General features: G+C 35.0%; 1 protein-coding gene across 49 annotated transcripts in view; it reads left to right on the top strand.

Moving 5' to 3' along the window:
* The window catches only part of RIMS1 (regulating synaptic membrane exocytosis 1), a 490044-nt gene that overhangs the window by 188010 nt on the left and 274773 nt on the right, over window positions 1-27261 (top strand). For 45 of the 49 annotated variants that reach the window (XM_078055148.1, XM_078055107.1, XM_078055134.1 and 42 more), the window contains 2 exons: window positions 10188-10401; window positions 12933-12944. In XM_078055148.1, coding sequence (XP_077911274.1) covers window positions 10188-10401; window positions 12933-12944 — 226 coding nt within the window. The remainder of the gene's footprint in view (window positions 1-10187; window positions 10402-12932; window positions 12945-27261) is intronic. The other 4 variants (XM_078055149.1, XM_078055110.1, XM_078055104.1 and 1 more) reach the window with 2 other exon arrangements.

Below are 27261 nucleotides of genomic sequence, written 5' to 3'. Positions count from 1 at the left end.
GTGAAGTGAGTTTATTTTTTCCCTTCCCCACAGTAATAAAACATAGCAAGTCTGGTGAAAATAGTCAAGAATACAGAAAGATAAGGTTTACAGTGTGATGTACAGGCATGAATTGAGTACCTAACGCTTTGGCTTTATCATATGTGTAGGCACCACCTTCTTCAAAATTGCCCTTCATTAAGTCAGTTAACATGATCAAATGACACATTCTGGGCAAGTTCATGTGGAATGTAATTAGATGTATTTAATATCGATCAATTTCATATCTATGATGGCAGGTGACATCAACATTACCTATTAGAGTATTTTCTTAAAAACTAACTTCATTTCTTTCTAAAATTTCATTCCTACTTGACATGCTACTTTACAGTTTCTGTTCTTTTCACTTGATTTTCTTCTCTTGAACTGTGCTGAGTGAGATAACCTGCTTGTCAAAGTATTAAAATGACTCCCTCCAGGGGCGCCTGTGTGGCTCAGCCGTTAAGCGTCTGCCTTCGGCTCAGGTCATGATCTCAGGGTCCTGGGATCAAGCCCCACGTCGGGCTCCCTGCTCCGCAGGAAGCCTGCTTCTCCCTCTCCCACTCCCCCTGCTTGTGTTTCCTCTCTCACTGCGTCTCTCTCTGTCAAATAAATAAATAAAATCCTTAAAAAAAATAAATAAATAAAAAATAAAATGACTCCCTCCTGTGCCAATTTTCAGTTTTAGACCTCTGATAGATCTCGAATATTAGAAAGCAATGCTATTATTCCATAATTTAGAAGCCATCTATTAAGGACTAACACACAAATCTTCTTCACATGAGGTGCCTCCCAACACCCAGAAGCACAGTGAAGGTGCATTCTGGGAGATGAAGTGGAGCAAAAATTTAAATGTGCTAGTGGGCCTCTGTGTCCTGAGATGTCTTCTTTAATGCTTACTCAGGAGTGGCCTCCTATGGTAAATTGAAAACGGAATTAAAAATAAATGCTTGACTGAAGTAACAGGCTATAAAACACTAATAGCTAATCATCAGCTATGCTCTTATTTTGCTTTCAGAACGCTGTTGGATGCTGATTGGATGAACTACATCTTTAACAGTGCTAAATGGAAGACAAAAAAAAGAAAAGAAAAATATCTGACAAAACCTTTAATATATAATTTTTTAAAGGGCACATAGAATGAGGGTCCTCCGCAAAAGAGCAGAAATTCCAACACTTTATAAATTTCTTTTTTGTTCTTTTTCAGCTACCTCCGAAAACACATTTTTTCTAATAAGTTACACCCCCTGCTGATTCAACCAATTTTATTTAGCACATTAGATATTTTAAATAAAATTAAATAACTATTTAAGAACTCAGTGTCAAAATTAAAATCTTTAGTGCCATCTGCTGGACATTTGTAATAAGTAAAAAGTATACTGTTAAACTACAGACTAAAAATGGTTTTAGACACAAATGGAAAAATAATTTTTTCAACTGTAGTAATTTTAAAAATTATTCAGTAATATCTGAGGTAAATTTATGAATTACTGAAATGTTTAGGAAATACATAATATTATATATAAATATAACATATATATAATATATATATTATAGCCTTTTTTTACAGCAATTGTTTTTTTTATAGACTTTATTTTTAGAGCAGCTTTAGGTTCACAGCACAATTGAGAGGAAGATTTCCTAAGTCAATCAGAGAAAGACATGTATCATATGATCTCACTGATATGAGGAATTCTTAATCTCAGGAAACAAACTGAGGGTTGCTGGAGTGGTGGGGGTGGGAGGGATGGGGTGGCTGGGTGATAGACACTGGGGAGGGTATGTGCTGTGGTGAGCGCTGTGAATTGTGTAAGACTGTTGAATCACAGACCTGTACCTCTGAAACAAATAATACATTATGTGTTAAAAAAAAAAAAAAAGAAGAAGAAGAAGAAGCAGATAGCAGGAGGGGAAGAATGAAGGGGGCGGATATCGGAGCGGGAGACAAACCATGAGAGACTATGGACTCTGAAAAACAAACTGAGGGTTCTAGAGGGGAGAGGGGTGAAGGGATGGGTTAGCCTGGTGATGGGTATTAAAGAGGGCACGTTCTGCATGGAGCACTGGGTGTTATACGCAAACAATGAACCATGGAACACTACATCAAAAACTAATGACGTAATGTATGGTGATTAACATAACATAATAAAATTTAAAAAAAGAGGAAGATTTCCTATATACCTGCTGCCCCACACATGCACAGCCTCTCCCATTATCAAAATCCCCCACCAGAGGGGCACATTTGCTACAATTGATGAACCTACACTGACACACCATTACCACCCAAAGTCCATAGTTTACATTAAGGTTCATTCTTGGTGTTGCACATTCCATGGATTTGGACAAATGTGTAATGGCGTGTATCCACCATTGTAGTATCAGACAGAGTAGTTTCACTGCCCTAAAAATCCTCTGTGCCTCATTTATTTATCCCTCCCTCCTCCTAACTCCTATTATGATCATTTAAAAAGCCTACAAATACTAATATGTACATATCTGTGATTCATAATATTGTAAGTTTTTAAAAATGGTGGACATCAAATTACATTATATGGCAAAATTTTAAAATTTTTCAGTGTATTTTTGTATAGATTATCCCTCAAATTTTACACTTATGATTAAAATTTATGTGATGAAGATTAATTTTATCAAGTGTGATGAAAGATGTATGAAAAAAAATGCCTTCATTTTCAAATTTAACCTTAACATATGGATCTCTACTATACTATGGTCCCCAGATAATCTACACCAGGATCACCCGGGTTGACCTTTAAAAAGTCATGGTCCTGGAATTTATCCCATATCTACTAAATCAGAAGCCCTGGTTAGTCCAAGAACTTGCATTTTAACAAAGTCCCCTAGATAATTTCGATGCAGTTTAAGAACACCAAGGAAACATCCTTCACAAATCAACTTTTCATTCCTTTAGCCATATTCAAGTGAGTATTCTGAAGATAGGAAAGTGTAGTGGAAAGTTGAAAATAGAGGACCTAATTATCACAAACTAGTTTTACAACCTTCTGTAGGTAACTTAAAGTAATGGGTCCAAGTTTTCTCATTTATAAAATGAGAAAAACTGTGCATAATGATTTTCAAAGTGCGTCTTCTTTGGTCTCTTATTTTCCTAAATATTTTCATTTAAAATTGGGTTTTGGAATCTTTCCTTTATCTTTTCTCATTCTGGGAATGGAGTTTGAATCATTCCAAAGTAATGAACTCCAAGTCCTAGCAAAGAAGTAGGGGGCTTTGGTTTCAAGCTTGTACAACTTGATTTCTTAAATTTCAGGTATGATTCACAAGGGTTGAAGAAGAAAACAAAAGTGAAATTCCAAAGAAAGCTAACATGGTCATATGGAGAAATAGCATCTTATATTCCTACAGATTGATGTTAAGTGAAAAATGAACTTAAGTAAATTTAGGTTAACAAATTATTGATAAGTTAAAGTTCTATAATACTTGGTAAGGGTTGAAGTTGCATTAGAAAGTTCAAGGCTGAAAGGAAAACACTGTAAAAGTGATTTCACCTGTATTACACAAATGTGCAATTACAGTAAGTTCCTTTTGAAGAATATTTTACATATATGTCAAACACCTGTAAACAACTTATATTTAAAATAAGAGTACATGTGGGACACCTGGGTGGCTCATCGGTTAAGCATCTGCCTTCAGCTCAGGTCATGATCCCAGGGTCCTGGGATCGAACCCTGTGTCAGGCTCTCTGCTCAGTGGGGAGCCTGCCTCTCCCTCTCCCTCTGCCTCTATCCCCCCCCCCACTTGTGTGCTCTCTCTCTTAAATAAATAAATAAATAAATAAATAAATAAATAAATAAATAAATAAAATCTTTAAAAAAATAAAATAAGAATATATGTATAATATAATCTGAAAAACCACAAAAATACATTAACACATTTTAACCAAGACTAATTGTTCCTCTAAGCAACAAAAATCTATTTAGTCAATAAGAGCAAATCATAAACCTTCCTTAATTTTGTGCACAGGGCCTAGAAGGTTACATTTTGTTAAGACAAATCAAGTTTTATGTTTAAGATTAAATTACATTAAGCTTTGAAAAGAAAAAATCAGTATCTAATGTGGGCACATGTTCCCCATATACAAAAGAAAAAGACCATTTTCTGGCACTTATCAAAAAGACTTGAATAAAGCAATAAAATAAGTAAAACTCAGTATCCTCTTACATTGTTTGTTGTTTTCTTTGTACCCCCTAGAGACTCAAGTAGTTGGAGCTCAATAAATGTTTGTCGAATTGATGTTTGTAAGCCTAGGAGTACTGTGTTTGATACAATGGTAGTTATATACAATCTATGAGAAATGCTTGTGAGAGATGCTGATAGATAAGTGGGAGCAAAGGGAGAATCACCCCAGGATGAGGAACTGGACTATATCTTGCAGATGCTATTTTAGCAATGGATTGACATAATTGGTTCATTTTGTTAGGAAGATCATTCAGATCATATGAAAGATGAACTAGTGAGGAAATCTACTGGCCAGAGCCTAGTTTAAAAAGTTGACAAAATAATCCAAGTGAAGAATAGTAAGAGTCTTCACCACAGGTGGTAGATTTGTGCTATGCATCTAATCACTACAAAAAGGTTTTTTGGTTGGTTTTTTGTGTATGTGCCTTGTATGTGAGCCTGAGTTTTACTTTGATTTGCTGTCTATTGCTCACTTCAAGTGCAGTGGAAGGAATTAAGAAATTTGACATGAATCAGAGGATTGTAGCTGAAGTAGAGGAGTGACTCTCACAACATCTGTCCCAGAGTCTTCCTAAGGAGTTTAGGCAGAAGCCAGAAATCTCAAAACTAAATTTCACAGATTCTCTTGCAAGATGTGGTTTAGGTTCCACCAGTCAGATATGCTTGTATGAGACGAGTTGAAATGGAATTGAATGGAGGGCCAAGCACAGCATGCGTGGCAACCATTTTGCTGGTCTCTCTGGCAGGCTCAGAGTGGCTGTGGTGGGGGTTTCCAGATCCTAATGCATCAGCTGACGTGGTGGGATTCTAACGCCAGCAATTTTAGCAATGGCTTTCTGATCCTGCAACTTCCTGATTGAGGACCTTTGAGTAGTTGGTTTATGCTTTTGTTTTAGGGATCCTTCCTGGAAATCAGGCTAAGAACCCACTTCTGTCCCCCTTCCAGCAATTTTGTAGCACCAAATTCCATAACTTCATCTTTTTGCCTAAAAGACTGTGATGTTATTTCCAACTCAACTCTAATACAAGGGACTATTATTTCCAAGCATCATTATAAAAAATTAGTCACCCCTGGAATGCAGTGGAATTTTACTGCTCCTCTGTTAGAGAGTAGAATCAGAGAGACAGTTTCATTAAGAAGGGGACAACTGTGTTTTGGGGCCAAGAAATCATTTTTTAACTGCACATGTGTCTTTATAGTCAGTTATGTGTGTTTATTGGGCTATCATTCATTAGAACATAAAAACTGGGTGTTTATTTGTTGATATGCAAAGACACTAAAAGATAATTTCAGCTTACATTTTTGAGAACTTTGGGAGCATTCACAATCGTGTTGTTATTATCTTAGCATGCTTTCCTATTTCTTTGCTTCAGTAGTTCTACTAACATCACCATGTACTGTACTTTTAGTATTCAGTAAACAGTCCAAGTTGTAAATCATCTAAAAAATGTTTTTGACTAGCTACACCAAAGAAATCTCCCTGATTATTTTACCCAGAACTATTACTCTCTATGGAACTATTTACTTCCATCCCTTGTCACATGGTATATGTTGCCATAAACTGTTAATTTGTGTTTACATATAACTTACTCCTAAGTCAACTGTACCTTCCTTGGAATAAAGAACTGTGCTTTAGAGTTGAGGTTAGTGTGAATTTTTTGACAATAGAGGGTGATGCCAAAATCTTTTAAAGCAAGCCTCTAACCTGTTCACTAGCAAAATGTTTAATTTCATTCATTGTCAGGTCTTTTTCCTGGACACCCCCAGGGCTACTGGAGGCACTTAAACAACCTAACCTTCTCAGAAGAGCTCTCCTGGCTTTAATCTCATGCCACTAATTTCATGGGGCCTTTATTGTGCTCTGTTTTATGTGTCCTGTGTCAAGGTTGGGAAGGAACACATAGGCCATTCTTATGTTTTTCAGTACCCATGCCTTCTCACTATTGTATGCACATCCCAAAGCAGTTCTCCATTTTAGAGTGCTATGTGCAAACTACCCTAGTCTCTGCCCTCCCTTCATCTTAGGGAAAGCTCTTACCTTCCTTCCTTCCTAACACGTAGGCTCTTGAAATCTCAAAGCACTAGCTCCCAACTCCTCCGGCTCTAGGCAAATCTAGCCTAAACTTTGAAAAGAATAGCCAGGAAAAAAGGTAGAATTGTCTTCTAGCTTCTGACCACTTTGGGGATGGAGGAAGGAAAAATACAAAATAGAAATAAATGAGGTACTGTGCCAATTACAAAGATTTCTCTGCATTCTACCATTACTGATCATTTAGCATCTTGCTATGTATCTTATTTATAGCAAGTGATCAACAAATACTTATTAATAGGTAAGAATGTCATCAGTGATTTTCTGTTTAAATTATTTTGCATTTATAGAATGATGTTTTTAGACATTTAGAGAATGATATTTAGATTTTTAGGCATTCATCTTTATTTCCTTCAAATATGTGCCATTAATCACCCAAACAACTTGTTTACAGCTGGAATCTTGGTATTTCTTGAGTGCACTGATGTTAAAATAATGCAATGATTATTACATAGTGAAATAATGGGGGAAAAATCACATCCTAGGAGAAAACCAAGGTTTCTGTATCAATGCTTTTTTTTTAATAGTATTTTACATATTTTATAACACTCCATTTTCTATCTAGATAATTTAAATCTGAGATCTTTGTGATCACATATATTAACAACCTTACTAATCAATAAGAATATAGTGTTAATTCTAAAATTAAAATATACAATTATCTTTCTCTGATTTATTTCACTGTACTGTATGGTGACCAACATAACATAATAAAAAAATTATAAAAATAAAATATACAATTAAATTTCACAAAAAAAGATTTTACATTTGCAGTCCTGCATTTACTGACATTTACTGGCATTTATCACATATTTGATATGGATTAAAGCATTAAAACATCAGATACAAAAAATAAATATGCTGTTTATGGTTTCACTACCAATATCCTGATTCCAAAAGCAAAATTTATTATGAGGACAACATCTTGACAGAGTGAGATATCAGAGGTAACGTAAGGGGAATACAAATTGAGAAAAGGGCATTAAGGTTGATTTTTAAGAGAGTTTAGTAGAGCATTGCAGGTTACAGAGTAAGTAGATTTTGAAGAAGTGAGAGTAATAAATGCTGTAACTTCCTCCTTCCCTGCCTTCTTTCCGTCCTTTATTCCTTTTATAGTGAGTGCTGATAAAAAGGAACACAGTGGGAAATAAGTTAGAGAGGTTGGTGGGGACTTTGGTTGGACTTTTTCTCTCAGTGAAGAATAAGGGAGTCCCACGTGTAAGAAGAGGAAGAAGCCTATGAAGAAAGAGAGTTGAAGATGTAAGAGAGTTCTGGGCTGAGAAACAGCATGATTCCCCCCCCCCCCCCCCGCAGTTCTCTCCCTGTGGGAATGTCCAAACCAGTAGTATAACCATGGGCTATTGCCGAAACCAGGAAGGACTTTTAAATACACATAAGAGGAGAGTCCAGATGTATACGGGCCACCAAGATATATACGTAGCTTCCAGGAGGATGTGAGTCCTGGTAGAGTTTGCAATGTTGCTTGTGTGAATGTTCCTCACCAGCTGTGGGGCGAAGCACTTGTCACAAGAAAGATGTCATGTTCAGAAATACTAATGGTATATGGGTAAATATACTAAGAGTGACCAAATAAAATGCTATGCGATCGTAGCAGGGTAAGTTTTCATCTCAGTGGTCAGGGCCCTGCATGTAAGTATTGTATAAAAGGCCCCTTTCGACTGGGACCTATAGGATGGACAAAAGTTCTTTATGTTTGAATTTTTAAAGAACAATGGATTTTCAAACAATTATACCTCAGTATAAAGCATATACTAAATCAGGAGCTGACAAACTGGTCCACGGGCCCAATCTGGCCTACTTTCTGTTTTGGTAATAAAGTTTTATTGAAACATAGCCACACTTATTATGCTTATTATTTACATATTATCTATGATACTTTTATGCTACAACAGAGTTGAGTAGTTGCAAAAGAGACTATATGGCCCACAAAGTCTAACATATTTACAGTCTGGCCTTTTACTGGAAAGTTTGCCACACCCATACCAAATCATATGCTGTATTATGAAGTAAGTTTATAGGGAAACTTTTTCCTTAGCCTAGCTCTCTCATTTATATTTACTTAAATAAATTTGATTTGCTGGTTCTCACAATAAATATTTACTCATGCACTCCCTCTATGCTTAGAGTTTATATCTGTTTCTTTGATTAGAGATACTTCCTTGCTCCCACTCCTTAATAATTATTTTCTTTAATAGAAGCCTTAAGATTTCCAATCTATTTTGTAAGGTTGCTTTTGAAATAATAGATATCCACAGCTATTTTCTACCAACTTGAGCCTAGATTGATGGTGCTTAAAGTATAAAAAATTTAATGTACCAAATAACTTCACTCTTTAAGTTGATCAGGTATTCTTGCACTCATTAAATATAATATCACTATTTCTTTCTATGAACTGAAATTAGCTAGCCTTTAAATTGGGAAGGGCTTCAGATTCTAAACTACTTTATTTCCTAGTGCAAGTATGTTTGCTTTAATTATGGGATTAAATAGAAGAAGTGTCAGTTGGCAAAGCAGGAAAGGGATTTCAGAATTTTTAAAGTAATCGTTAAAATTCTGCTCAGGAGCTGTTGGCATTAAAGGAAAAATATCATGAAATCCCAGTACTGCAAACACTACAGTCCTTACACCTAACTTACTTGGTTCTGTTTCCAGGGAGTACCAGGTCCCACAGTTATCTCAGGTGTAGAGAATCAAGCTGACTGCCTATATTGACAATAGCATGTGTGTGTACTCTGTGTCCTAGGGAACAGTCGCATCCAGCACACTCGCTCAGGTCCACAGATGATTTCCCAGGACTCTCTCCTTCATTTTAATGGCCAATGGCTGTTGGCTAGTCCTGGGACAACTCTCTCAGTTCTCATTTATGAAACTAAGACATATCCTTTCACTGGATGTCATAGTGTTCTGTACAGAGCAGCGAACAGTTTCTATTTGTAGCAATTTAAGATTGAGGGATTTGGTCTGACAGGGAGGGGAGGAGACTTGAATCATATTAAGTGTGATCATTCTTATGGGAAATGGTTTGCCTCAACAACTTTGGTTGCATTCATTAAATAAAGAGTGATAGCAGCTCTCATACATATAACCTGAGAGAGATCAAGCAAGGTTGGGGTATGTAAAAATCTGAATATTTTGCAAGGTGTGGTTTAGAACTTTTCATGTGATGTGGAAAGACTAGTGAGCTCAATTATAAGGTAACATTTTATATACTGTATGAAATCAGACACTTGATATTGAATATATAAGTGGTCTCCAATAAGAGTAAAGGAAGATATTTTGTGGAACATGGATTACATAGCATTGTAGTTTAAAACCATATTTTTCCAAGTATACATCATGCTCAAATAGTGGGCCATCAAATCAAGTTACTGTGACAAGTTTTTTTTTTTTTTAATTGTAATCAATATTAAACTTAAAATAGAATGAGAAAGAATATACCAGAGTACATCATATAGAGTTAGGCTAGGTATTTTATATAACTTTTGCTTCAGTTGTATACTACATGAGTGTAATTGTAGAGTTCCACAGTCCAAATACTTTGAAAGCCGCTGGTCTAAAAGAAGGAGAGGCATGGAGTAGATACATGAATCCCACTGTTGGGACCACAACAGTGATTTTTTAGAGTCTATTTATGTATGGTTCATTGCTAGTAAGCAAAATTGGGACTAATGGAATACATGCGAATACATTTTTTACCATTGGAGGTAAGATGAGTGGGAAAAATTGCTTTGTGTGTTCTGATTTAGTTCAAACAGTTGCACTGCTATTCCGTTAGAAAAAATTGTTTTTGTTTTTTGTCTTCTGTCATTTACTTAGCTTGCTACCATTTTCTCTTTTGCCCAGGAGATTGCATCAACAATTTGAAAGCTATAAAGAACAAGTCAGAAAAATAGGGGAAGAAGCACGGCGTTACCAGGGCGAGCACAAAGATGACGCTCCGACTTGTGGGATCTGTCATAAAACCAAGTTTGCCGACGGGTGCGGCCATCTCTGCTCCTACTGCCGCACCAAGTTCTGCGCCCGCTGTGGAGGCCGCGTGTCTCTGCGCTCCAACAACGTGAGTGTTCCCTGAGTGCGTGAGGCACTCTGAATGTGGGTAAAAAGCAGTGCACCTCCCAAGCAGAAAATACACGCGTGTTAGAAAGTCGACCTGGGCATAAATGTACCCGTTACTGTGCCCTTTTCCCATTTTCTGTGTTTTTCATAAAGTTCAGAGTAGTGGAGTAGTGATGAAAATAAGTCATAAAAAGATGCTTTGCATATGTATCTTAATAAACGATTCCCATTCAAAACCAACAGATTATCTGTGGGAGTAAATTTATTTTCTTAAGAATGTAGTAAATGTAGATTTAGTCTCATGAATTATGAAACTCTTCCAAGTTGCTATGGCCAGTTCTTCTTGTAAAAAGGGAAGAAAACCTTTCAGTTTCTGCAACATTTGTTTCAGATTCAATGAAGGTAAAATGTAAGGTAAACAGTGTGGCATTAAATTTAACCCAAGATAAGATATATAAAGCAATGATTAGTTTCTGTGAGAGTAATTTCCTATTTCTTGTCATGGTAAAGTAATGCAGCACTAAGTTTCTCATAGGGAAATTATTTGTATATTTAAAGAGTATGTCAAAATACACTTTTATAAATTGGGGGGATTTTTGCACTTATTTTCTTCTCAATGAGATGTAGTTTCAATCTGATGCAGTTTCCTTGTTTGGCTTAAATAAGAGCTGGTCTTCTGTTATGCAGTGCTTTAAATATATACAGTTTTTGAGGCACTCAGATGCTCATTTAAGAGGACTAAATATTATTTACGAAGTACTAGATAAATTCTAATAGTTTAGAATATATTTTAATGTACTTTATTATATTCCCTATCTTAGTATGGATAGAATTATTTATGGGGATGTCTGGGTGGGTTTTCTTTGATATAGGTCTGCAGTGTAATACAGGTCTTCAATGTAATACAGAACAGTTAAAATTATCATATACCTAAAGAATTCCCAGTGTTTCTCTAAATAATTTCATATATTATTTAATCATGCATGCCATTTAACATAGTACAGTTATACTTAAAAATAACATGAAGCTTTAAACACTCTTGATGTTTTCCTAATTGAGAAAATCATAGTTAAAATCAAAATCAATCTCCCTATCAACATTGTATTCATTGGTAGTGTATTTGAATTACAAGCAGGGTATTCTAAAAACCTCTTCCAGTGGAATTAAGATATTCAGTAAAATAGATATATCTTCTATTTTAAGGTGAGCCCACTATTTGTGGCCTTGGGAAGGCTTTGGCCTTCTTGAACAACAGCTTCTTTATCTTTGAAACTGGATAGTAATAATTATTGTCTATGATTATATGATAATTAAAATCTAGGTCTTTATGATATAGCTTTAATTTTTCTTTAGGTGCCATTCTGATGACCAAATAAGTTTTCCTCTTTTCCTGCTAAAAGTTTTTTAATAAATTATCGTATGTGATGTTAAAGCCTTTTTAAAACAACCTGGGGTCAAAAGAGCGTCTGGCGCATAAAAAGGTGCATGAGACCTATTTGTTAATTCTTCTTTGGTGTTCTTTAAATGCACTATTTTGAAATGAATTCTCACAGATGATACCTGGGAATGATAGTCAAAATATTTAACAAACCATTTGGCATAGGGGTACTGTCCAATCGGAAAGGTCCTGGCAGTGAGTACTAATGTGCAAATCAGCGGAGTGGAGATGCTGACTCAGCCCCTGTATTGTTGACTGTTTTTAGCCTTTGACTACAGGTTTGTGGAAAGCCAATAACAATACAGTTAACTATTGATATATTAAAATTACTTGGGTTAAATTCATGTTTAAAGGAAATTGAGCAAAGAGGTACCTCTGCTTTGGAGAAGACACCCAAGCCTAATGTGGTCTACCCGTCTTCACGAAACCCATCCAATTTGGAAAAAATATTCAGAAGAACAAAATAAAAGAAAGTACTGCCTCAATCTTGGGCATAAGTCAAAAATATTGCATGACTATATTGTATTGGCTTTTCCTATAAGATTGTAAATGTTGAGGTGTATCTTACAAATAAATATTGCTTGTGGAATAATTTATGGCTACAATAGTTAACATCTTTTTTTCTCATTTTTATTTCTTACAAATATTTCCCATTCTTAGATTTTCCAAATTGTAACTATAAATATTTTAACAGTAATTTGATAAAATTATTCATATAATTTTATGGATTTTAATAAAATGTCTTTTCAGTAATAGGAAGACTAAATATAATAGTGAATTGGGATTTCTTTCTGAATAATGTTTTAAATAGAGATGTAGTAATTCAAGTTCTAAAAATTTTGGAGATTATAGTGACCAATTTTTGTATCTACTATAGCAGGATCTGCATATGTGCATTTTCAATGAAAGCTTGAACAATGAGTATTTTGGGGAAGAGTAAGCATTTATTTTTAAAAATACCTGTGCTCTAATACTTTAAAAATAATACATGATTATTTTCTTAAAATCTGTTTATTAATATATGCCTTATTTTTGTTTTTCTCTTCTTCTTTTTCCTCTCTTTTTACTCTGCTTCCTTGGATGCTTTCCCAAAGGAGGACAAAGTGGTTAGAATCCATGCTTTCTTTTCTATCATTTGTTATTATAATGTTGTGAACTTTATTAAGTGAATGTTTTGCCTAGTCTTGTTAGTCACTATAATTTCACAAAGAAATTATATGTTAGGAAAAGGTCATTCCCAGTTCTCATGGAAAAAAAAAAATAAAATGAACATCCAGGGGCATTACAGAGTTTTATATTAATAGGTAAAGTCTGGGTAGTTTGAGTTCATGGGAACAGTGATATTTTAATATAATTTAAATCATTATGAACCAATTTGTCCTCTCAGCTGAGTTTTGATGATGATTCCATCTACAATAAGGAATAAACTCAATGAAACAATAAACTCCAATAGGTTGTACCTTTCTCTGCACTCAGTAGATGCATAGGCAGGTGATTTGAAATTTTATTGCAGAAGGAATTGAATGTACTGATTTAGTGGCAAGAATGAATCAAATTAAAATCAAAAGCTCAAAATAAAAAGATTTTTCTATAGAACACAAGTGGCAGAGTTGTCCTATTGAACCACATTTTGCCCTTTTTTTCCTCTCTCATGCGTAGAAATCACTCCTAGGGTAGCGAAAGGTCATTTTTCACTCTTATCAGCTATAGAAACCACAGAGGCCGAACTTAAAAAGATAGGATCCAAGCAGAACCTTCAGTCAACCTGTCTTTTGTATCCAAGATATATGGTTTCATTTAGTGTAAATTACAATTTCTCCAAAGCTCAGTAATTTCCCAATATGAGACTGAGGCAATGAGTATTTTAGGTTCAATATATCAACTCCACTGCCTTTGTTCAACTCTTTTAAAGTTTAAATGATGTACTGTAGTGCATACATAGCAAGCATGACATGAAACTGAACATTAATCTGTCTTTTTAATCTTGATGCTAATATATGTTCATCAGTTTTTTCTATGAGAAAGAAATCCAGTTGAAAATTATGTAGGATGGTTTGTTTTCACTAAATGTGTTTGCCTGTACCATTGGGGGCATGTGAGATCATCGTAGGGGCTATTATTTTAATGCATTAATGTACTGTACTAGAAAAAATATAGAACTAGAATATCACACGTTTGGTTTCATGAATATTACTTCGAGTGAGTCTGCATTTGAAATGTAGATAATTTTAGATTCCTTTAAAAAATAAACATTTAAGCAAATAATAATGCTGGTGCTTTATAGACCTGGTGGTATAAGACTTCAGGTACTCCTCTAGGGCAGTCCCTTTGGCAGCACTTCCCATAATGATAGGTTATTTGTGCTTATTATCTTATTATGATTACTGACTGTGTAATGAGAATTCAGGTGCATTTTGTGGTTCTCAGGCTAAAAATGGAGTGGAAAGACCTACAAAACACAATCACTTTCAGTTATTTTCTTTATTTTAATTATAATGCTTATATCTACCACTTATTTTTAAGTACTTTGTCATAATTTCATTAAAACCCTTTTTAGCCTATTGAAGTTGTTCAAGGAATTGCCTTTCTAGTCCAAGGAAACTGAAACCAGATTTTGTTTTAGTTGTGCTAAAGAGAATAACTGAATAATAAATAAAGTGCTTGATTGTTGGTTCTTTCCCTATTCCTCGGAGCTCTTTTATTTTTGGTAAAGAAATTGTAATTTATAGGTGTGTATGTGTTGGTGTGAGTGGAAAAGAAAGAGGACTAAGGGTGAATAAAACTTTTCTAAAAGCAATCTACATCTTGATCAATACAATGAATTCTGCTTAGCTTGTTAAATTGGTGAATAAATATGACTAAAATACTAACGTGTATGATATGAAGACCTAAGGATAGCTAACATACAAATATGTCTTTTATTAAGTCCAACAAAAAGTATTAATGATCATATTTTTTTGCGGGCTGGCAGTATTTTATTTTAAAACTTCACTCTTAGCCTAAATAACCTCTCATAATAACTTGAAGGCTGGTATACTTGCTTATAAGGAAAATGGCTGTCATAATCACTTTGCAATTGACACATGGAGTAGCTTATAATAGGAGAGTATTTTATATAAGTGCATACTCTCGTAGGTAAGATTATGGTTATTTATTTCACTGAAAGCCCTCTTCCTATACCTATACCCTGTCCCTATACCTAAATATATAGGGCTAGTGCCAAATTCCCCACGGTCTGTTTAAATTGCTTTTGACTTTGTTTTCTACTCACTATTTGGTGCTTGAGTATGGAATTTAGGTAACTCCCTTGATAACATGAACACATTGCTGTTGGTAAATCAGCTTCCTTGAATCCTCCAAATTAAATTCCTTTGAGACCCCATAAATTTTCATCAGTGTTTCTTTTTTGGTTGGGTGAGTGGGATTGTTTTACAAATATAGCAACTAAAAATGAACTTGGCACACCTCTGGCTAATCTTTATTTTCACCAAAAGTGTCAGGTTTTATAAGTTAAGAGTGTTTTATAGTAAATGTCAGCAATACCATGAAAAACAGAACCCTACCATTTTCTCATTCTTTCCAAATATGAAAGCTGCACATGCCTACCTTTTAAACATCATGTGTAAAAAAATGCTTTTATATATCAAGATAATAATTAATGAGGTACAATGTTTACAGAGTCATGATTTTTTAAACTGGCTCCTTAGAGCTTTTCATTAGCGTTTGTTTTTAGAAATCATGCTAAATGATATGTTAATGAAGGAAGTATGTTTTTGGAGAAAGAAGTTCATAAAAGGTAGGGCTTGGATAGAATGGGGCAGTGGCAACAGAGTTTGGACCCGGCCTTATCATAAAGTGCTATCTGTGGGATAACTGGTTCTTAATAGCATAAAGAACTTTCACAGTCTCTGATCTTCAATACCACATGATGATTTAAAGTGAATGTTAGAGTTTGCCTGGGCTCACTTTCTTGTTCTCAGTCTTTTTTTTTTTTTTTTTTTTTTTAGATGCTTTGATGATGGCTTTTTCTGCAAGAATGTTCTCTTAGAGATTCTTCCCAGAAAGATAATATAGGCTTAAATTAAAGTTTTAGAATGTAGATATATAGATAAACATATCAATAAGGAGATTTAGGGTGCATCAAGAGGAGGACTTTCATTAAGCAATTTAGTTGATTAGATTTCTCATAGCATTTCTGTTGTGCTTATCCTATAGGGGAGTAACACATCAAGTTGTAAAAACTATTGTGTTAGGGACACCTGGGTGGCTCAGTTGGTTAAGTGTCTGCCTTAGCTCAGGTCATGATCCCAGGATCTTGGAATCGAGTCCCGCATCGGGCTCCCTGCTCCACGGGGAGCCTGCTTCTCCCTCTCCCTCTGCCTTCCTCTCTCTGTCTCTCATGAATAAATAAATAAAATCTTTTTTATTTAAAAAAAAGATTTTATTTAAAAAAAGATTTTATTTATTTGATAGAGAGAGAGAGAGCACACGTGCATGAGCGCACAAGCAAGGGGAGCAGCAGAGGGAGAGGGAGAAGCAGGCTCCCCCCTGAGCAGGGAGCCCTATGCAGGGCTGGATCCCAGGACTCTGGGATCATGACCTGAGCCGAAGGCAGATGCTTAACCACTTAACTGAGCCACCCAGGTGTCCCATAAATGAAGTCTTAAAAAAAAAACAAAAAACTTGTCTTAGATAATTCAGAAAGTTGTAAGTTTTTTATTCCAAATTTGTTTTAGGAATTTGTTACACTATTTTTCAAAGGTATGGAATGTTGTTTTTTTTTTTTTAAGTGGATGTGGAGCCCAACTTGGGGCTTGAACTCAAAATCCTGAGATCAAGACCTGATTTGAGGGGCACCTGGGTGGCTCAGTCGTTAAGCGTCTGCCTTCGGCTCAGGTCATGATCCCAGGGTCCTGGGATCGAGCCCCACATCTGGCTCCCAGCTCAGCGGAAAGCCTGCTTCTCCCTCTCCCACTCCCCCTGCTTGTGTTCCCTCTCTCACTGTGTCTCTCTCTGTCAAATAAATAAATAAAATCTTTAAAAAAAAAAAAAAGACCTGATTTGAGATCAAGAGTCACTTAACCTAATGAGAAGCACCCCATGGGGCATGGAATCTTAATCTCTTGCACTTAACATTACTATTCTGGGAATGTTTGCCTAATATTCAGTAATCATTAGAAATTTGTAATCCTGGTTTTGTTCCACCCCAAAATCATTATTTAATGCACTTATAAAACTTGTTTGAGGAGATTACAATTTCACAAATCAGTGTTAAATACAGATGCATAGTAGGACAAAAGGAGTTCCACTAGAGTATAGAAAAAAAATCATCCCTTGTAGTATAAGGAAAAGGGCTGTGGTAGAAACAGCTTTCACAAAGCTAAAGACTAAAACCATGGGCGAACTCCCTGGTTTTTGTGAACGTAATTTGTCAGATTTCTTGTTTATATACCTAAGAGTTGAGTTACTGAGTCATTTAATAGCTCTATGATTAACATTTTGAAGAATTGACAAACTGTTTTCCCTAACAGCTGCACAGCAATATGTAAGGGTTCCAGTTTTTCCACATTCATCAATACTTGTTATTCTCTGTTTTGTTTTGGTTTTTTTAAGCCATCATGTTACATGTGAAGTGATATGTTATCTCATTGTGCTTTTTATGAAACTGTTTTTTTTTAAAGATTTTATTTATTTATTTGACAGAGAGAGACACAGCAAGAGAGGGAACACAAGCAGGGGGAGTGGGAGAGGGAGAAGCAGGCTTCCCGCTGAGCAGGGAGCCCGATGCGGGGCTGGATCCAGGACCCTGGGATAATGACCTGAGCCCAAGGCAGACACTTAAATGACTGAGCCACCCAGGCACCCTATGAAACTGTTTTTAAGTGAAAATTATTAAACTGGTTTGATAGCTCCAAAGATTCACTTTGATTATGTGGATTTCGATTCTTACATAAAAAATGCTTCCAAGTTAGCAATTTCTTGAGAAAGTTTTTTTCTTAAAAGGCTAGCATATTCAAAGTATTAGAAGTTCAGTTTCTTTCTTCTCTAGGGATTCTTTATGTCCCTTATGTTAGAATTATATAAGTACTTACTAATCTGTATGAATCAGAACAGGAGCTCTGTTAAATTTAAGATACCTTAGAATCTAATATCTATCTGTCTAGACTAGCTATCATTAGGGTACACACAAGTAAGAGATTTTTTTTATAGCCAGTTGAAAAGACTGTTTTTTAAATATGCAGAAAGAACTAGCAGCTTCAGCAAATTTACCACTCAGCCGTAGGTCCAAAATTAACACCCAAACTGAAGCCCAGAATGAAAAGGACTATTCTTCTTTGTGTACCAGATATTTTCTTGACTGATGTGAGCTTTTAGTAGCATGTAAACAGATAGACATAAAGACTAAGTAACAACCAGATTGTCATCTGCCACCCAACTTTCATTATATCCCTGATGTCTGCCATCCAACAGATTTCATTAGCAGATAGATTCCCTATTATTGCTGCCAGTAGTGAGGAGTATATTAGTCACAAAAAAAGCCTATTTTTGTCTGATATTAGTAAAGCTGCTCTAGCTCTCTTATGGTTGCTGTTTACATGGTATATCTTTTGACATTCTTTTAATTTTACCTACTTTTATCTTTGAATCTAACATTTGTCTCCTATTAATAACATGTACTTAGGTCCTATTTATTTATTTATTTATTTATTTCAAAGACAGCCTGACAATCTCTGCCTTGTGATTGGATTTTTAATTCATTCATATTTAATATTATTATCAATATGATTATATTTGTCTCTTATTTTCTTTTTTATATTTCATTTTTTTATTCCTCCATTCCTCCTTTACTGCTTTCTTATGCATTAAATGAGTATTTTCTAGTCATGTTTTAATTATTTCAGTGGTTTTCTTCAATATATTTCCTGAGTTATTTTCTTAGTGGCTCTAGGGTTCCAAAATAACTTTACAAATCTACTTTCACACTACCTTAATTACAGTAAGAGATAGAAGTATTAATTCTATATTGCTCTGTTTCCCTTTCCCCTTTTTTGTGCTATTACTTTAATAAATTTTATATCTATATATGTTAAAAATGCAATAATTCATTTTTGTAATTATTACTTTATATAATTATATAATCTTATGTATTTTAATGAAGCTGAGAGAAGAAATAAGAGCAAGCATATATTTATAGGATTTGTTATATAATATTCTTATTTACTATTTTTGATTTTCTTCATTTCTTCCTGTGGATTCAAGTTACCATCTGGTGTCCTTTCTTACTCCAATGCAACATTGCTTTCACCCACTTCCTTTGTGCTGTTATTGCCAAGTATATTTGATTTCCATATATTGCAGGTTAACAATACTAGTATATTAATATTGTTTTATATTATTTTTAAAATCACTTAAGATAAAGAATAAGAAATATGAAATAATACTTTTATAATTACCTATATAATTTTCTTTACCAGTTTTTTGTTTTTTTCATGTGAGTTCATATTATTGTCTAGTGTCACTTCCAGCTTTAACAATTTCCTTTAGTATTTCTTTAAAGTGAGTCTTTAGCAATGAATTCTATCAGCTTTTGTTTATCTAGGAACACCTTTATTTCACCTTAAGTTTTTGAAAGTTAGTTTTGCTGGATGTAAGATTCTTGGTTGACAGCTTGTTTTACATCTTTAGCACTTCGAATATATCATCCCACTGTCTCAGACCTCCATTGTTCTGATTGGAAGTCAGTTGTTAATCTTATTAAGTGTCTCTAGTACATGACCAATTATTTTCTCTTGCTACGTTCAAGCATTTATCTTTCCCAGCTTTCAACATTTATTATCATGTGTATATGTCTGGTTGTGGATCTCTTTGTGTTCCTCCCAGTTTGGTTCATTGAGTTTGTGGTTGTAGTTTAATGTTTTCCATCAAATTTGGGAAGTTTTTCAGCCCTTACTGTTTTGATATTTTTTTTTTCCTATCCCTTTCTCTCCTCTTGATGGCCACTCCTATTATACATATGTTGGTGCACTTAATGGTAGCCCACACCTCTCTGAGGTTCTGAACATTTTTCTTCATTTTCTTTTCTCTTTTCATCAGATTGTATAATCACTATTGATCTATCTTTAAGTTCATTGATTCCTTTTCCTGCCAGCTTAAATCTAATATTGAGTCCCTGTAGTGAATTTTTTTATCTTGGTTATTGTACTTTTCAACTCCAGAATCATTTTAGCTTTTAATAATTTATATGTTTTAATATATCTTCTCTATTTGATGAGACTTTGTTAGAACTCCCTTGATTCTTTGAACATATTAATAATAGCTCATTTAATGTCTTTGATATTTCCAACATCTGGGCCTCTCAAAGGAGGGTTCTTTTGCCTGTTTTTTTTGTTGTTGTTGTTAATGAGTTGCACATTACTGTTTCTTTGCATGTCTCATAATTTATAGTTGATTACTGGTCATTTCAGATAACACATTGCAGCAAATCTGTGTGTGATCCCTGTCCCCATTCCTGGGGCTTTTTGTCTGTTTGTTCGTTTGTTTGCTTCATTATTTGTTTAATGAGTTGGCAGTACTATTTCAGTGAGACCTGTTTCCCCTGAAGTGTGCAACCTCTGATATTAGTACACATGGGCACAGCTTTGGAAATGTACACATCACTCTGACCTCCTCCACATCAGGGTTGATAGTATTTTTAACCAGCTGTCTTTTTCTCTCTCTTGTCCTGATCTCCCTGTTAAGCTTTTAGTTATTCTGCTTGTGTTGAATCCAGTCCTTAAAGCCTTCTCCAATTCCAGGCTCTTCCTATCTGTCTGTTTCCCTAGTTCTTTCTATTAAACTTCTAGTTTGTGTATTGTTTCACTTGCTGCTCTCAAAGAACTATCAGCCTCCACCTCGTGACTCAGTACCATTGTTTTTAACAGTGCTGCTATGCTTGAACTTTTCCAGCATCTGTTCCAAATAAAATCAGTTCCCTCAGGGAAAGCTACAGAGCTCTTCTCCTATGATCTTCCTCTTCCCCTAGTCAGAACCTCTATGCTACTTCTCTGGAGAGTGGGATAGAGACAGAAACCTGCTTCTCTTAGATAGATACTCCTACTCTATGAGCATGGCACTGGATGAAGTCAGCAACTTTTGTTCTTACTTTTCCTGGAATAGAACCTCTGCCCTATGAACAAGCTAAGACATAGGTGATTGAGGTACAGTAATCTTGGCCTGCTACATCTACATAGAGCTTCAATCTTATAATTGGGAAATGTGTAAAGGAAGGGAACCCCTGACCACTCAATTACACTTGCCTGAAATAGAGCTTCTGCAACATAGAGCCAGAATGGGGGATGAGAAATGCTGGTGGCCTTCCTGTCTGGGGTAGATACTGTAGCCCTTGACTGGCAACTTAGAGTGGTGGGAGAGAAAGCCTATGTTCTTGACTGTATGCATCTAGAATAAAATTTCAGTCTTGCTGAGCTGGTTGGTGAGAAGGAAGGGAGTGGGTTTTAACTCAAATGCCACAGACTCTCACTGTTCTTATGGAGATTTAGTAGATTTCCTCAAATAAACATTTCTCCATTTTCTATATGCCATTTGGACAACTTCCAGGGACTTCAAATGGCTGTTTCTTAAAAATAATTTTCACCAGTTATGGTTGTTTTTCCAGAGAGGGAGCCTGCCAGAGCTCCTCACATCATTATTCTAGAAGATTCTTGATAGTTCTGTGTTAACATTTATCCATTCACTAATTCATTTATTCATTTTTCCCATTCATTTATTCATTCATATTTTTTCTCCCATGATCAGTCTTATATATAATTTTGTTTTCAAAATCAACTCTCAATCACTTAAAAAAATGTAATTTTATAATGATAGATGCCACAATGTACTCTTTCTGTTTAATTTAATATAAAATTTACTTCTGTGAGTTTATTATTTACATATTCAAATTAGCTGTGTGTCAGTGCATAGTAATTTTTATTTAATGTTTTATTAAATAAAATAGAATTCCCAAAAACTTCCTTCTTCCACTTTGTGTATAGGATGACAACCATCTGGAAATTCTGTCAACATCCCTACTCAAACCTTTTAGTGCCAAAAATATGTGCCCATTTGCTTTCAAGCCACAAGATCATGACTATTATTCATATTCTATTTATTAGAAGTGTTTTGGAGATATCTTTAAAACTTTATAAAATATATTTTAAAGTTATGAGAGTTGTTTTGTAGATACTTAAAAATTTTTTAATATGTTCTAAATCTGATAGTCATAACTTGAAGTTAGGCACCTAGACCTTAAGAAATCTTTTTTTCATATATTCCCTTACTATGGAATTTAATAAATCAATGTATTGACTGAGTAATTTATTTTGTTGTTGTATAATATGTATATGCAGTAGATTCTTTTCACACACATAAACTTCAACAGCAAATATTTTTTTCCAAAATTCCATTTGAATTGCTCTAAAATGACAGAAAACTAACTTTGTGCATTTACTTTATAAACATCTATGTTGTAAAATATTTAATTTTCATAAAAATCAATCAAATGTTTTTACTGACCATTAAAGTGCTGTTGCAGCAAATTATATGGGTAAAAGTAGAAAATTCACCTTCTGTGGGGAAAATATTACACCTTTGCTCTCTTCAGTTACTTCTGGGGATTTGAAAATGTCTGTGTCTTTAAACTACATAAAAACACAGAAGACCAACAGAGTATGCAATTATGTTTTCTGGTACAAGCTAAACCAGATAGGACAATCACAGGGGTAGGTACACTTGATGGAATATTGCAGGAGGTTTTTAGGGAGGACAGTAAGTTAAGCCTCAGGTTGGTGGTTGGAATGGATAATCACAGAGGTTTCTTGTTTTGCTCAAAGTAGTTGATATTTTCCTTGTTTGTTGTTGTTATTCCTCACTTTTAGACATGGTTAAAAAACTATTACTCATTATAATTATTTTGTTTCTTTGTCATAAGAATATATCTTCTCAAATCTATATATTTTGGTTTTTGAAATTTACAGTTGCTAGATATGCCTAAATTCTTATTAGATATCAGAGGACCATTTGTTGGGGGTTTTGTAGAGGATATTCATGCATCAAATGCAGTTTAGATTAATTTACAAGTTAACAATGCTATTAATTTCCCTCCATATATCTTGGGTTTTTTTATACTTTCATACCCTTGCTTAGTTTCTTTCAATACCAAAATAATCTTGGTCAACTTTTCCAACTGGTGAAAAGTATTTACCAAATTCCAAGAGCAACTCAAATGTCATCCCCAACATGAAGCCCTCCCTGAGTGTCTCAGGCAGAGTTAGAGTTAGGTCTTTCTACACCTTTTACACACCTTTATTATAAATATCCTATTGATTAGTGACTTTCTTCTAGGTATGGAAAGAATAAATACTACCTTGAATACTCAATGATGAACACATTACTTGACACACATTAGGTACCCAATTCATGTTTGTTGGAAAAATGTGAATTAAATGAGATAACAAATAGGTTCTTTTCAACTCTAACATTTTATGTCTATGAAATGTTAGCTGTGGAAAATCTTTCCTAGAAACTAACTAATGTTTATTAGGCATATGTTTCTTAAACGCTAGATAGCAAGGCCTAATTTCTGTGCAGTTCATATCAGAGATTCCACAACACCCTTAGCATTTGTTGGTGTCAGTCCAGTTCAGTATTTTTTAAATCATCCTTCTTGGACCATACATCACCAATGAACTATTTAAAGAAACAGTATGAATGCTATCACTTAACTCAACTTTTTGTTTCTATTTGCCAGGATAATATGTTCTTATTTTTCTTTGAGTTCTCTCTTTTCTTAGAGATTAAAGAACTAAAGACTATCCTGCTTTTATTGTGGGATGACTACAAGTAAATACCTCTCATTTTACCCTGACTCTCTGTTTTTCCTATTTTTGCTTTATTTTCAGTTTGGTCAATAGTAAAAGTTGGGATATCAATATGAATTACAGGGCATAGCATAAAAAATATAATAGGGATTGTATAAAATAAGTTAAACAGGCATATACAGGCATAGCCCATTTTATTGTGCCTCACTTTACTGCACTTCACAGATACTGCATTTTTTTACAGATTGAAGGTTTGTGGCAACTCTGGTCAAACAAGTCTGTCAGCACCATTTTTTCAATAGCGTTTGCTCACTCAGTATCTCTTTGTCACATTTTGGTAATCCCTGCAATATTTCAAACTTTTTCATTATTATCATATTTGTTATTGTGATCTATGATCAGTGATTACAACTCAGTGAAAGCTCAAGTGATGGTTAGCATTTTTTAGCAATAAAGTGTTTTTTAATTAAGGTATTAAGAATATGAATTGGGAGGGTTTTTTCAGGTAAATTTTCTCTAATTTTTTTTAAAGATTTTACTTATTTATTTGAGAGAGAGTGAGCATGAACAAGAGGGACAGAGGGAAAGGAAGAGGGACAAGCAGACTCCCTGCTGAGCACAGAGCCCAATGTAGGGCTAGATCCCAGGATCCTGAGATTATGACCAGAGCTAAGTCAGATGCTTAACTGACTAAGCCACCCAGGCGCCCCAACTAATTTTTGTAATATATATAATAAGGCTGTTTCTTAGAGAAGCACTTGCTTTGATTCCTCAGAAAAGTTGCACTATTTTCAAATGAAATTTTCATTCATTGGCTCATCTTTGAAATTTAAGATTGATCCCTTTTAGAAATTTTGCTTTTAGACAAAGAAGAAAGCTTTCATTTTCTGTGAGTCCAGTCTGTCAGTTTTCTGAAAGATAAGCATGATGCTATAGGAAGGAAGCCATGCAGCAGGGAATTCAAGACAGGGTTCCTTGGTTCTTCTCACTTGCTTTCTGCCACTCTAAATCTAGCAATCCTTTTCCCCTTTCTTTTGGCAATATCCTCAGTATTATTCAGGGATTAAGATTTCTTTTCCTCTAAGTATTCTGTTGATTATACATGTCTCCAGCCACTGCAGATGCCTCTGAGCTCCCAAGTATCTGTAACAGGTCAGAGTTCTAATTGTCCTAGAAAATGGGGAGGACAGGGAAGCCTCAGCAGATGTTTATTAAGCACTCAAACTTAACACGTACAAAATCCAACTCCTGGTTTTACCTTCCAAACTAGCTGTTCTATTGTTGTCTTTGCTACAGTAAAAGCTAACTTCATTATTCATGTAGTTCAAACCAAAAATGTTGAAGTCCTCCTGACTTTTTTCTTGTCATATCTTATATCCAATCCATAAGGAAATCTTGTTGCCTCTGTCTTCAAAATATATCCAGAATGCAACCTCTTCTCACCATCTCCACTTTTGCTGACCTAGTACAAGACCATCTAGTCTGAATTACTGGATTGGTTTCCAAAATGGCCTCTCTTTTCTTCCCCCCAAAACTCCACTCTCCAAGCCTCAGCTCAGCTAGAGTGACTATTTTATTTTATTTTTTGTTTTTTTAAAGATTTTGTTTATTTATTTGACAGAGAGAGACACAGCGAGAGAGGGAACACAAGCAGGGGGAGTGGGAGAAGGAGAAGCAGGCTTCCCATGGAGCAGGGAGCTCGATGCGGGGTTCGATCCCAGGACCCTGGGATCATGACCTGAGCTGAAGGCAGACACTTAACGACTGAGCCACCCAGGCGCCTAGAGTGATTATTTTAAAATGTGAAACAGATCATGTCACATCTCTGCTTAAAACCTTACAAGGACTTCTCATCTCATTCGAAGTAAAAATGAAAACCTTTGCCGTGATACCCAAACTCTGTGTGATCTGGACCCCACATACACCCTCATCCTCTCCCATTATTCTCCCACCTGCCCACTGTCCTCTGCTTGTACCTTCTTCCTGTCCCTAGTTCACACTACACAAAAACATGCCTAGAGTTCCTAGCATAGCTGCTTCTTCTCCTGAAACACTCTTCTCATTCCTCACTCCTAAACTCCTTTGATCTTTGCTCAAACATAACCATCTCAAAGAGACCCTCTAATCACCCCATTAAAAATCGGAGGCTCTTCCCTACACAGAATATCCTTTCCCATTTGTCATCTTTAATTTTTCTCCCTAGTACTTTTCCCTGCAAAAAAAACAAAAAAAAAACAACAACTATCTATCTATCTACACACACACACACACACGAACATCTATCTGTTTATTTGTTCATTGTGAGCTGAAGGAGGGGGTTTGTTTTAGTCTCTGCAGTATTTCCAGTGCCAACAACAATGACTGGCACAGATGGGCACTCAGAAAATATGATTTATAGATTTATAGATATATAAATAAATGTATCTATGGATATCTATCTATATTTGTTCTGTTTCTCTAGAGAACCCCAACATAATCATATATATATATACACACACACACATATATATCATATAGGTATATCTTGGTATATGACATATATCTATCTATGTGATTCTAAGTGATATATATAATGTAACATAATGTAATCTGTAGTATGTTTTTTAATGGAATCTCTTATGAAATGTTATTATATCAAACATCAAATGAACAATTGAAGGAATTGTTCTCTAATGCATCTTGAAATTCTTTTGAAAAGAAAAATGTTTGGATTATGTAGACTCATTGTTGAACTGAAAAACTTTTTCTTTTTTTTTAGATTTATTTGTTTATTTTAGAGAGAGAGATAGCAAGCATGAGCAGGGGAAGGGGAAGAGGGAGAGGGTAAGGGAGAGGGAGAGAATCTCAAGCAGACTCCACCCTGAGTGCAGAACGATGTGGGGCTCGATTCCACAGCGTTGAGGTCATGACCTGAGCCCAAATCAAGAGTTGGATGCTTAACTGACTAAGCCATCCAGGCACCCCTGAAAAACTTTTCCACTGGTAAAGTAAGGTACTGTGATAGAGAAAATGAGGGAATTAGAATTTGACTTGGCACAATTCAGTCAGTGCAAATGAACAAAAAACCATAACTTTATAATTTATTTTTAATTAGTTTAACACTTTTTAAACGTTCTGCAAAGTAATTTTCAAATTGCATTATTTCCTGTACTTGTATCCTCACTGATAGTTATGCTCGTTATTACAGGAAAAATCTTTGTAGGTAGAGATTAAAAGTGTGGCCAGAGAAGTTTAGTCCTTTGATGTACAGAAAATGTACATCAAAATGTTGACAAGATGTGGTTGGAAATCCAGAGTACCTGCCTCAGAGCTGTGGTTTTAAAATATGATCATGTGATTAATTTCTTCCAAGACAAATTCTCATGTTATAAAAATAGTCTCTAGTATTTACAACAAATTTTAAAGGGAATATTAAATCTTATATTTTATTTGTGGACATGTTTTAATTCCTTTGCTTTGCTCTAATTGCTTGAATGACATGGACCATATTTTAATTTTCTTGGTTTTTTCCTGAGCAATCACCACAAAGCTGCAAATAGTCAGAACTCTATGAACTTTGTTTTTTTGG

The sequence above is a fragment of the Halichoerus grypus genome, chromosome 9 (assembly GCF_964656455.1).
Source record: "Halichoerus grypus chromosome 9, mHalGry1.hap1.1, whole genome shotgun sequence".
Lineage (NCBI taxonomy): Eukaryota > Metazoa > Chordata > Mammalia > Carnivora > Phocidae > Halichoerus > Halichoerus grypus.
This window is presented reverse-complemented; position numbering and strand designations above follow the sequence as displayed.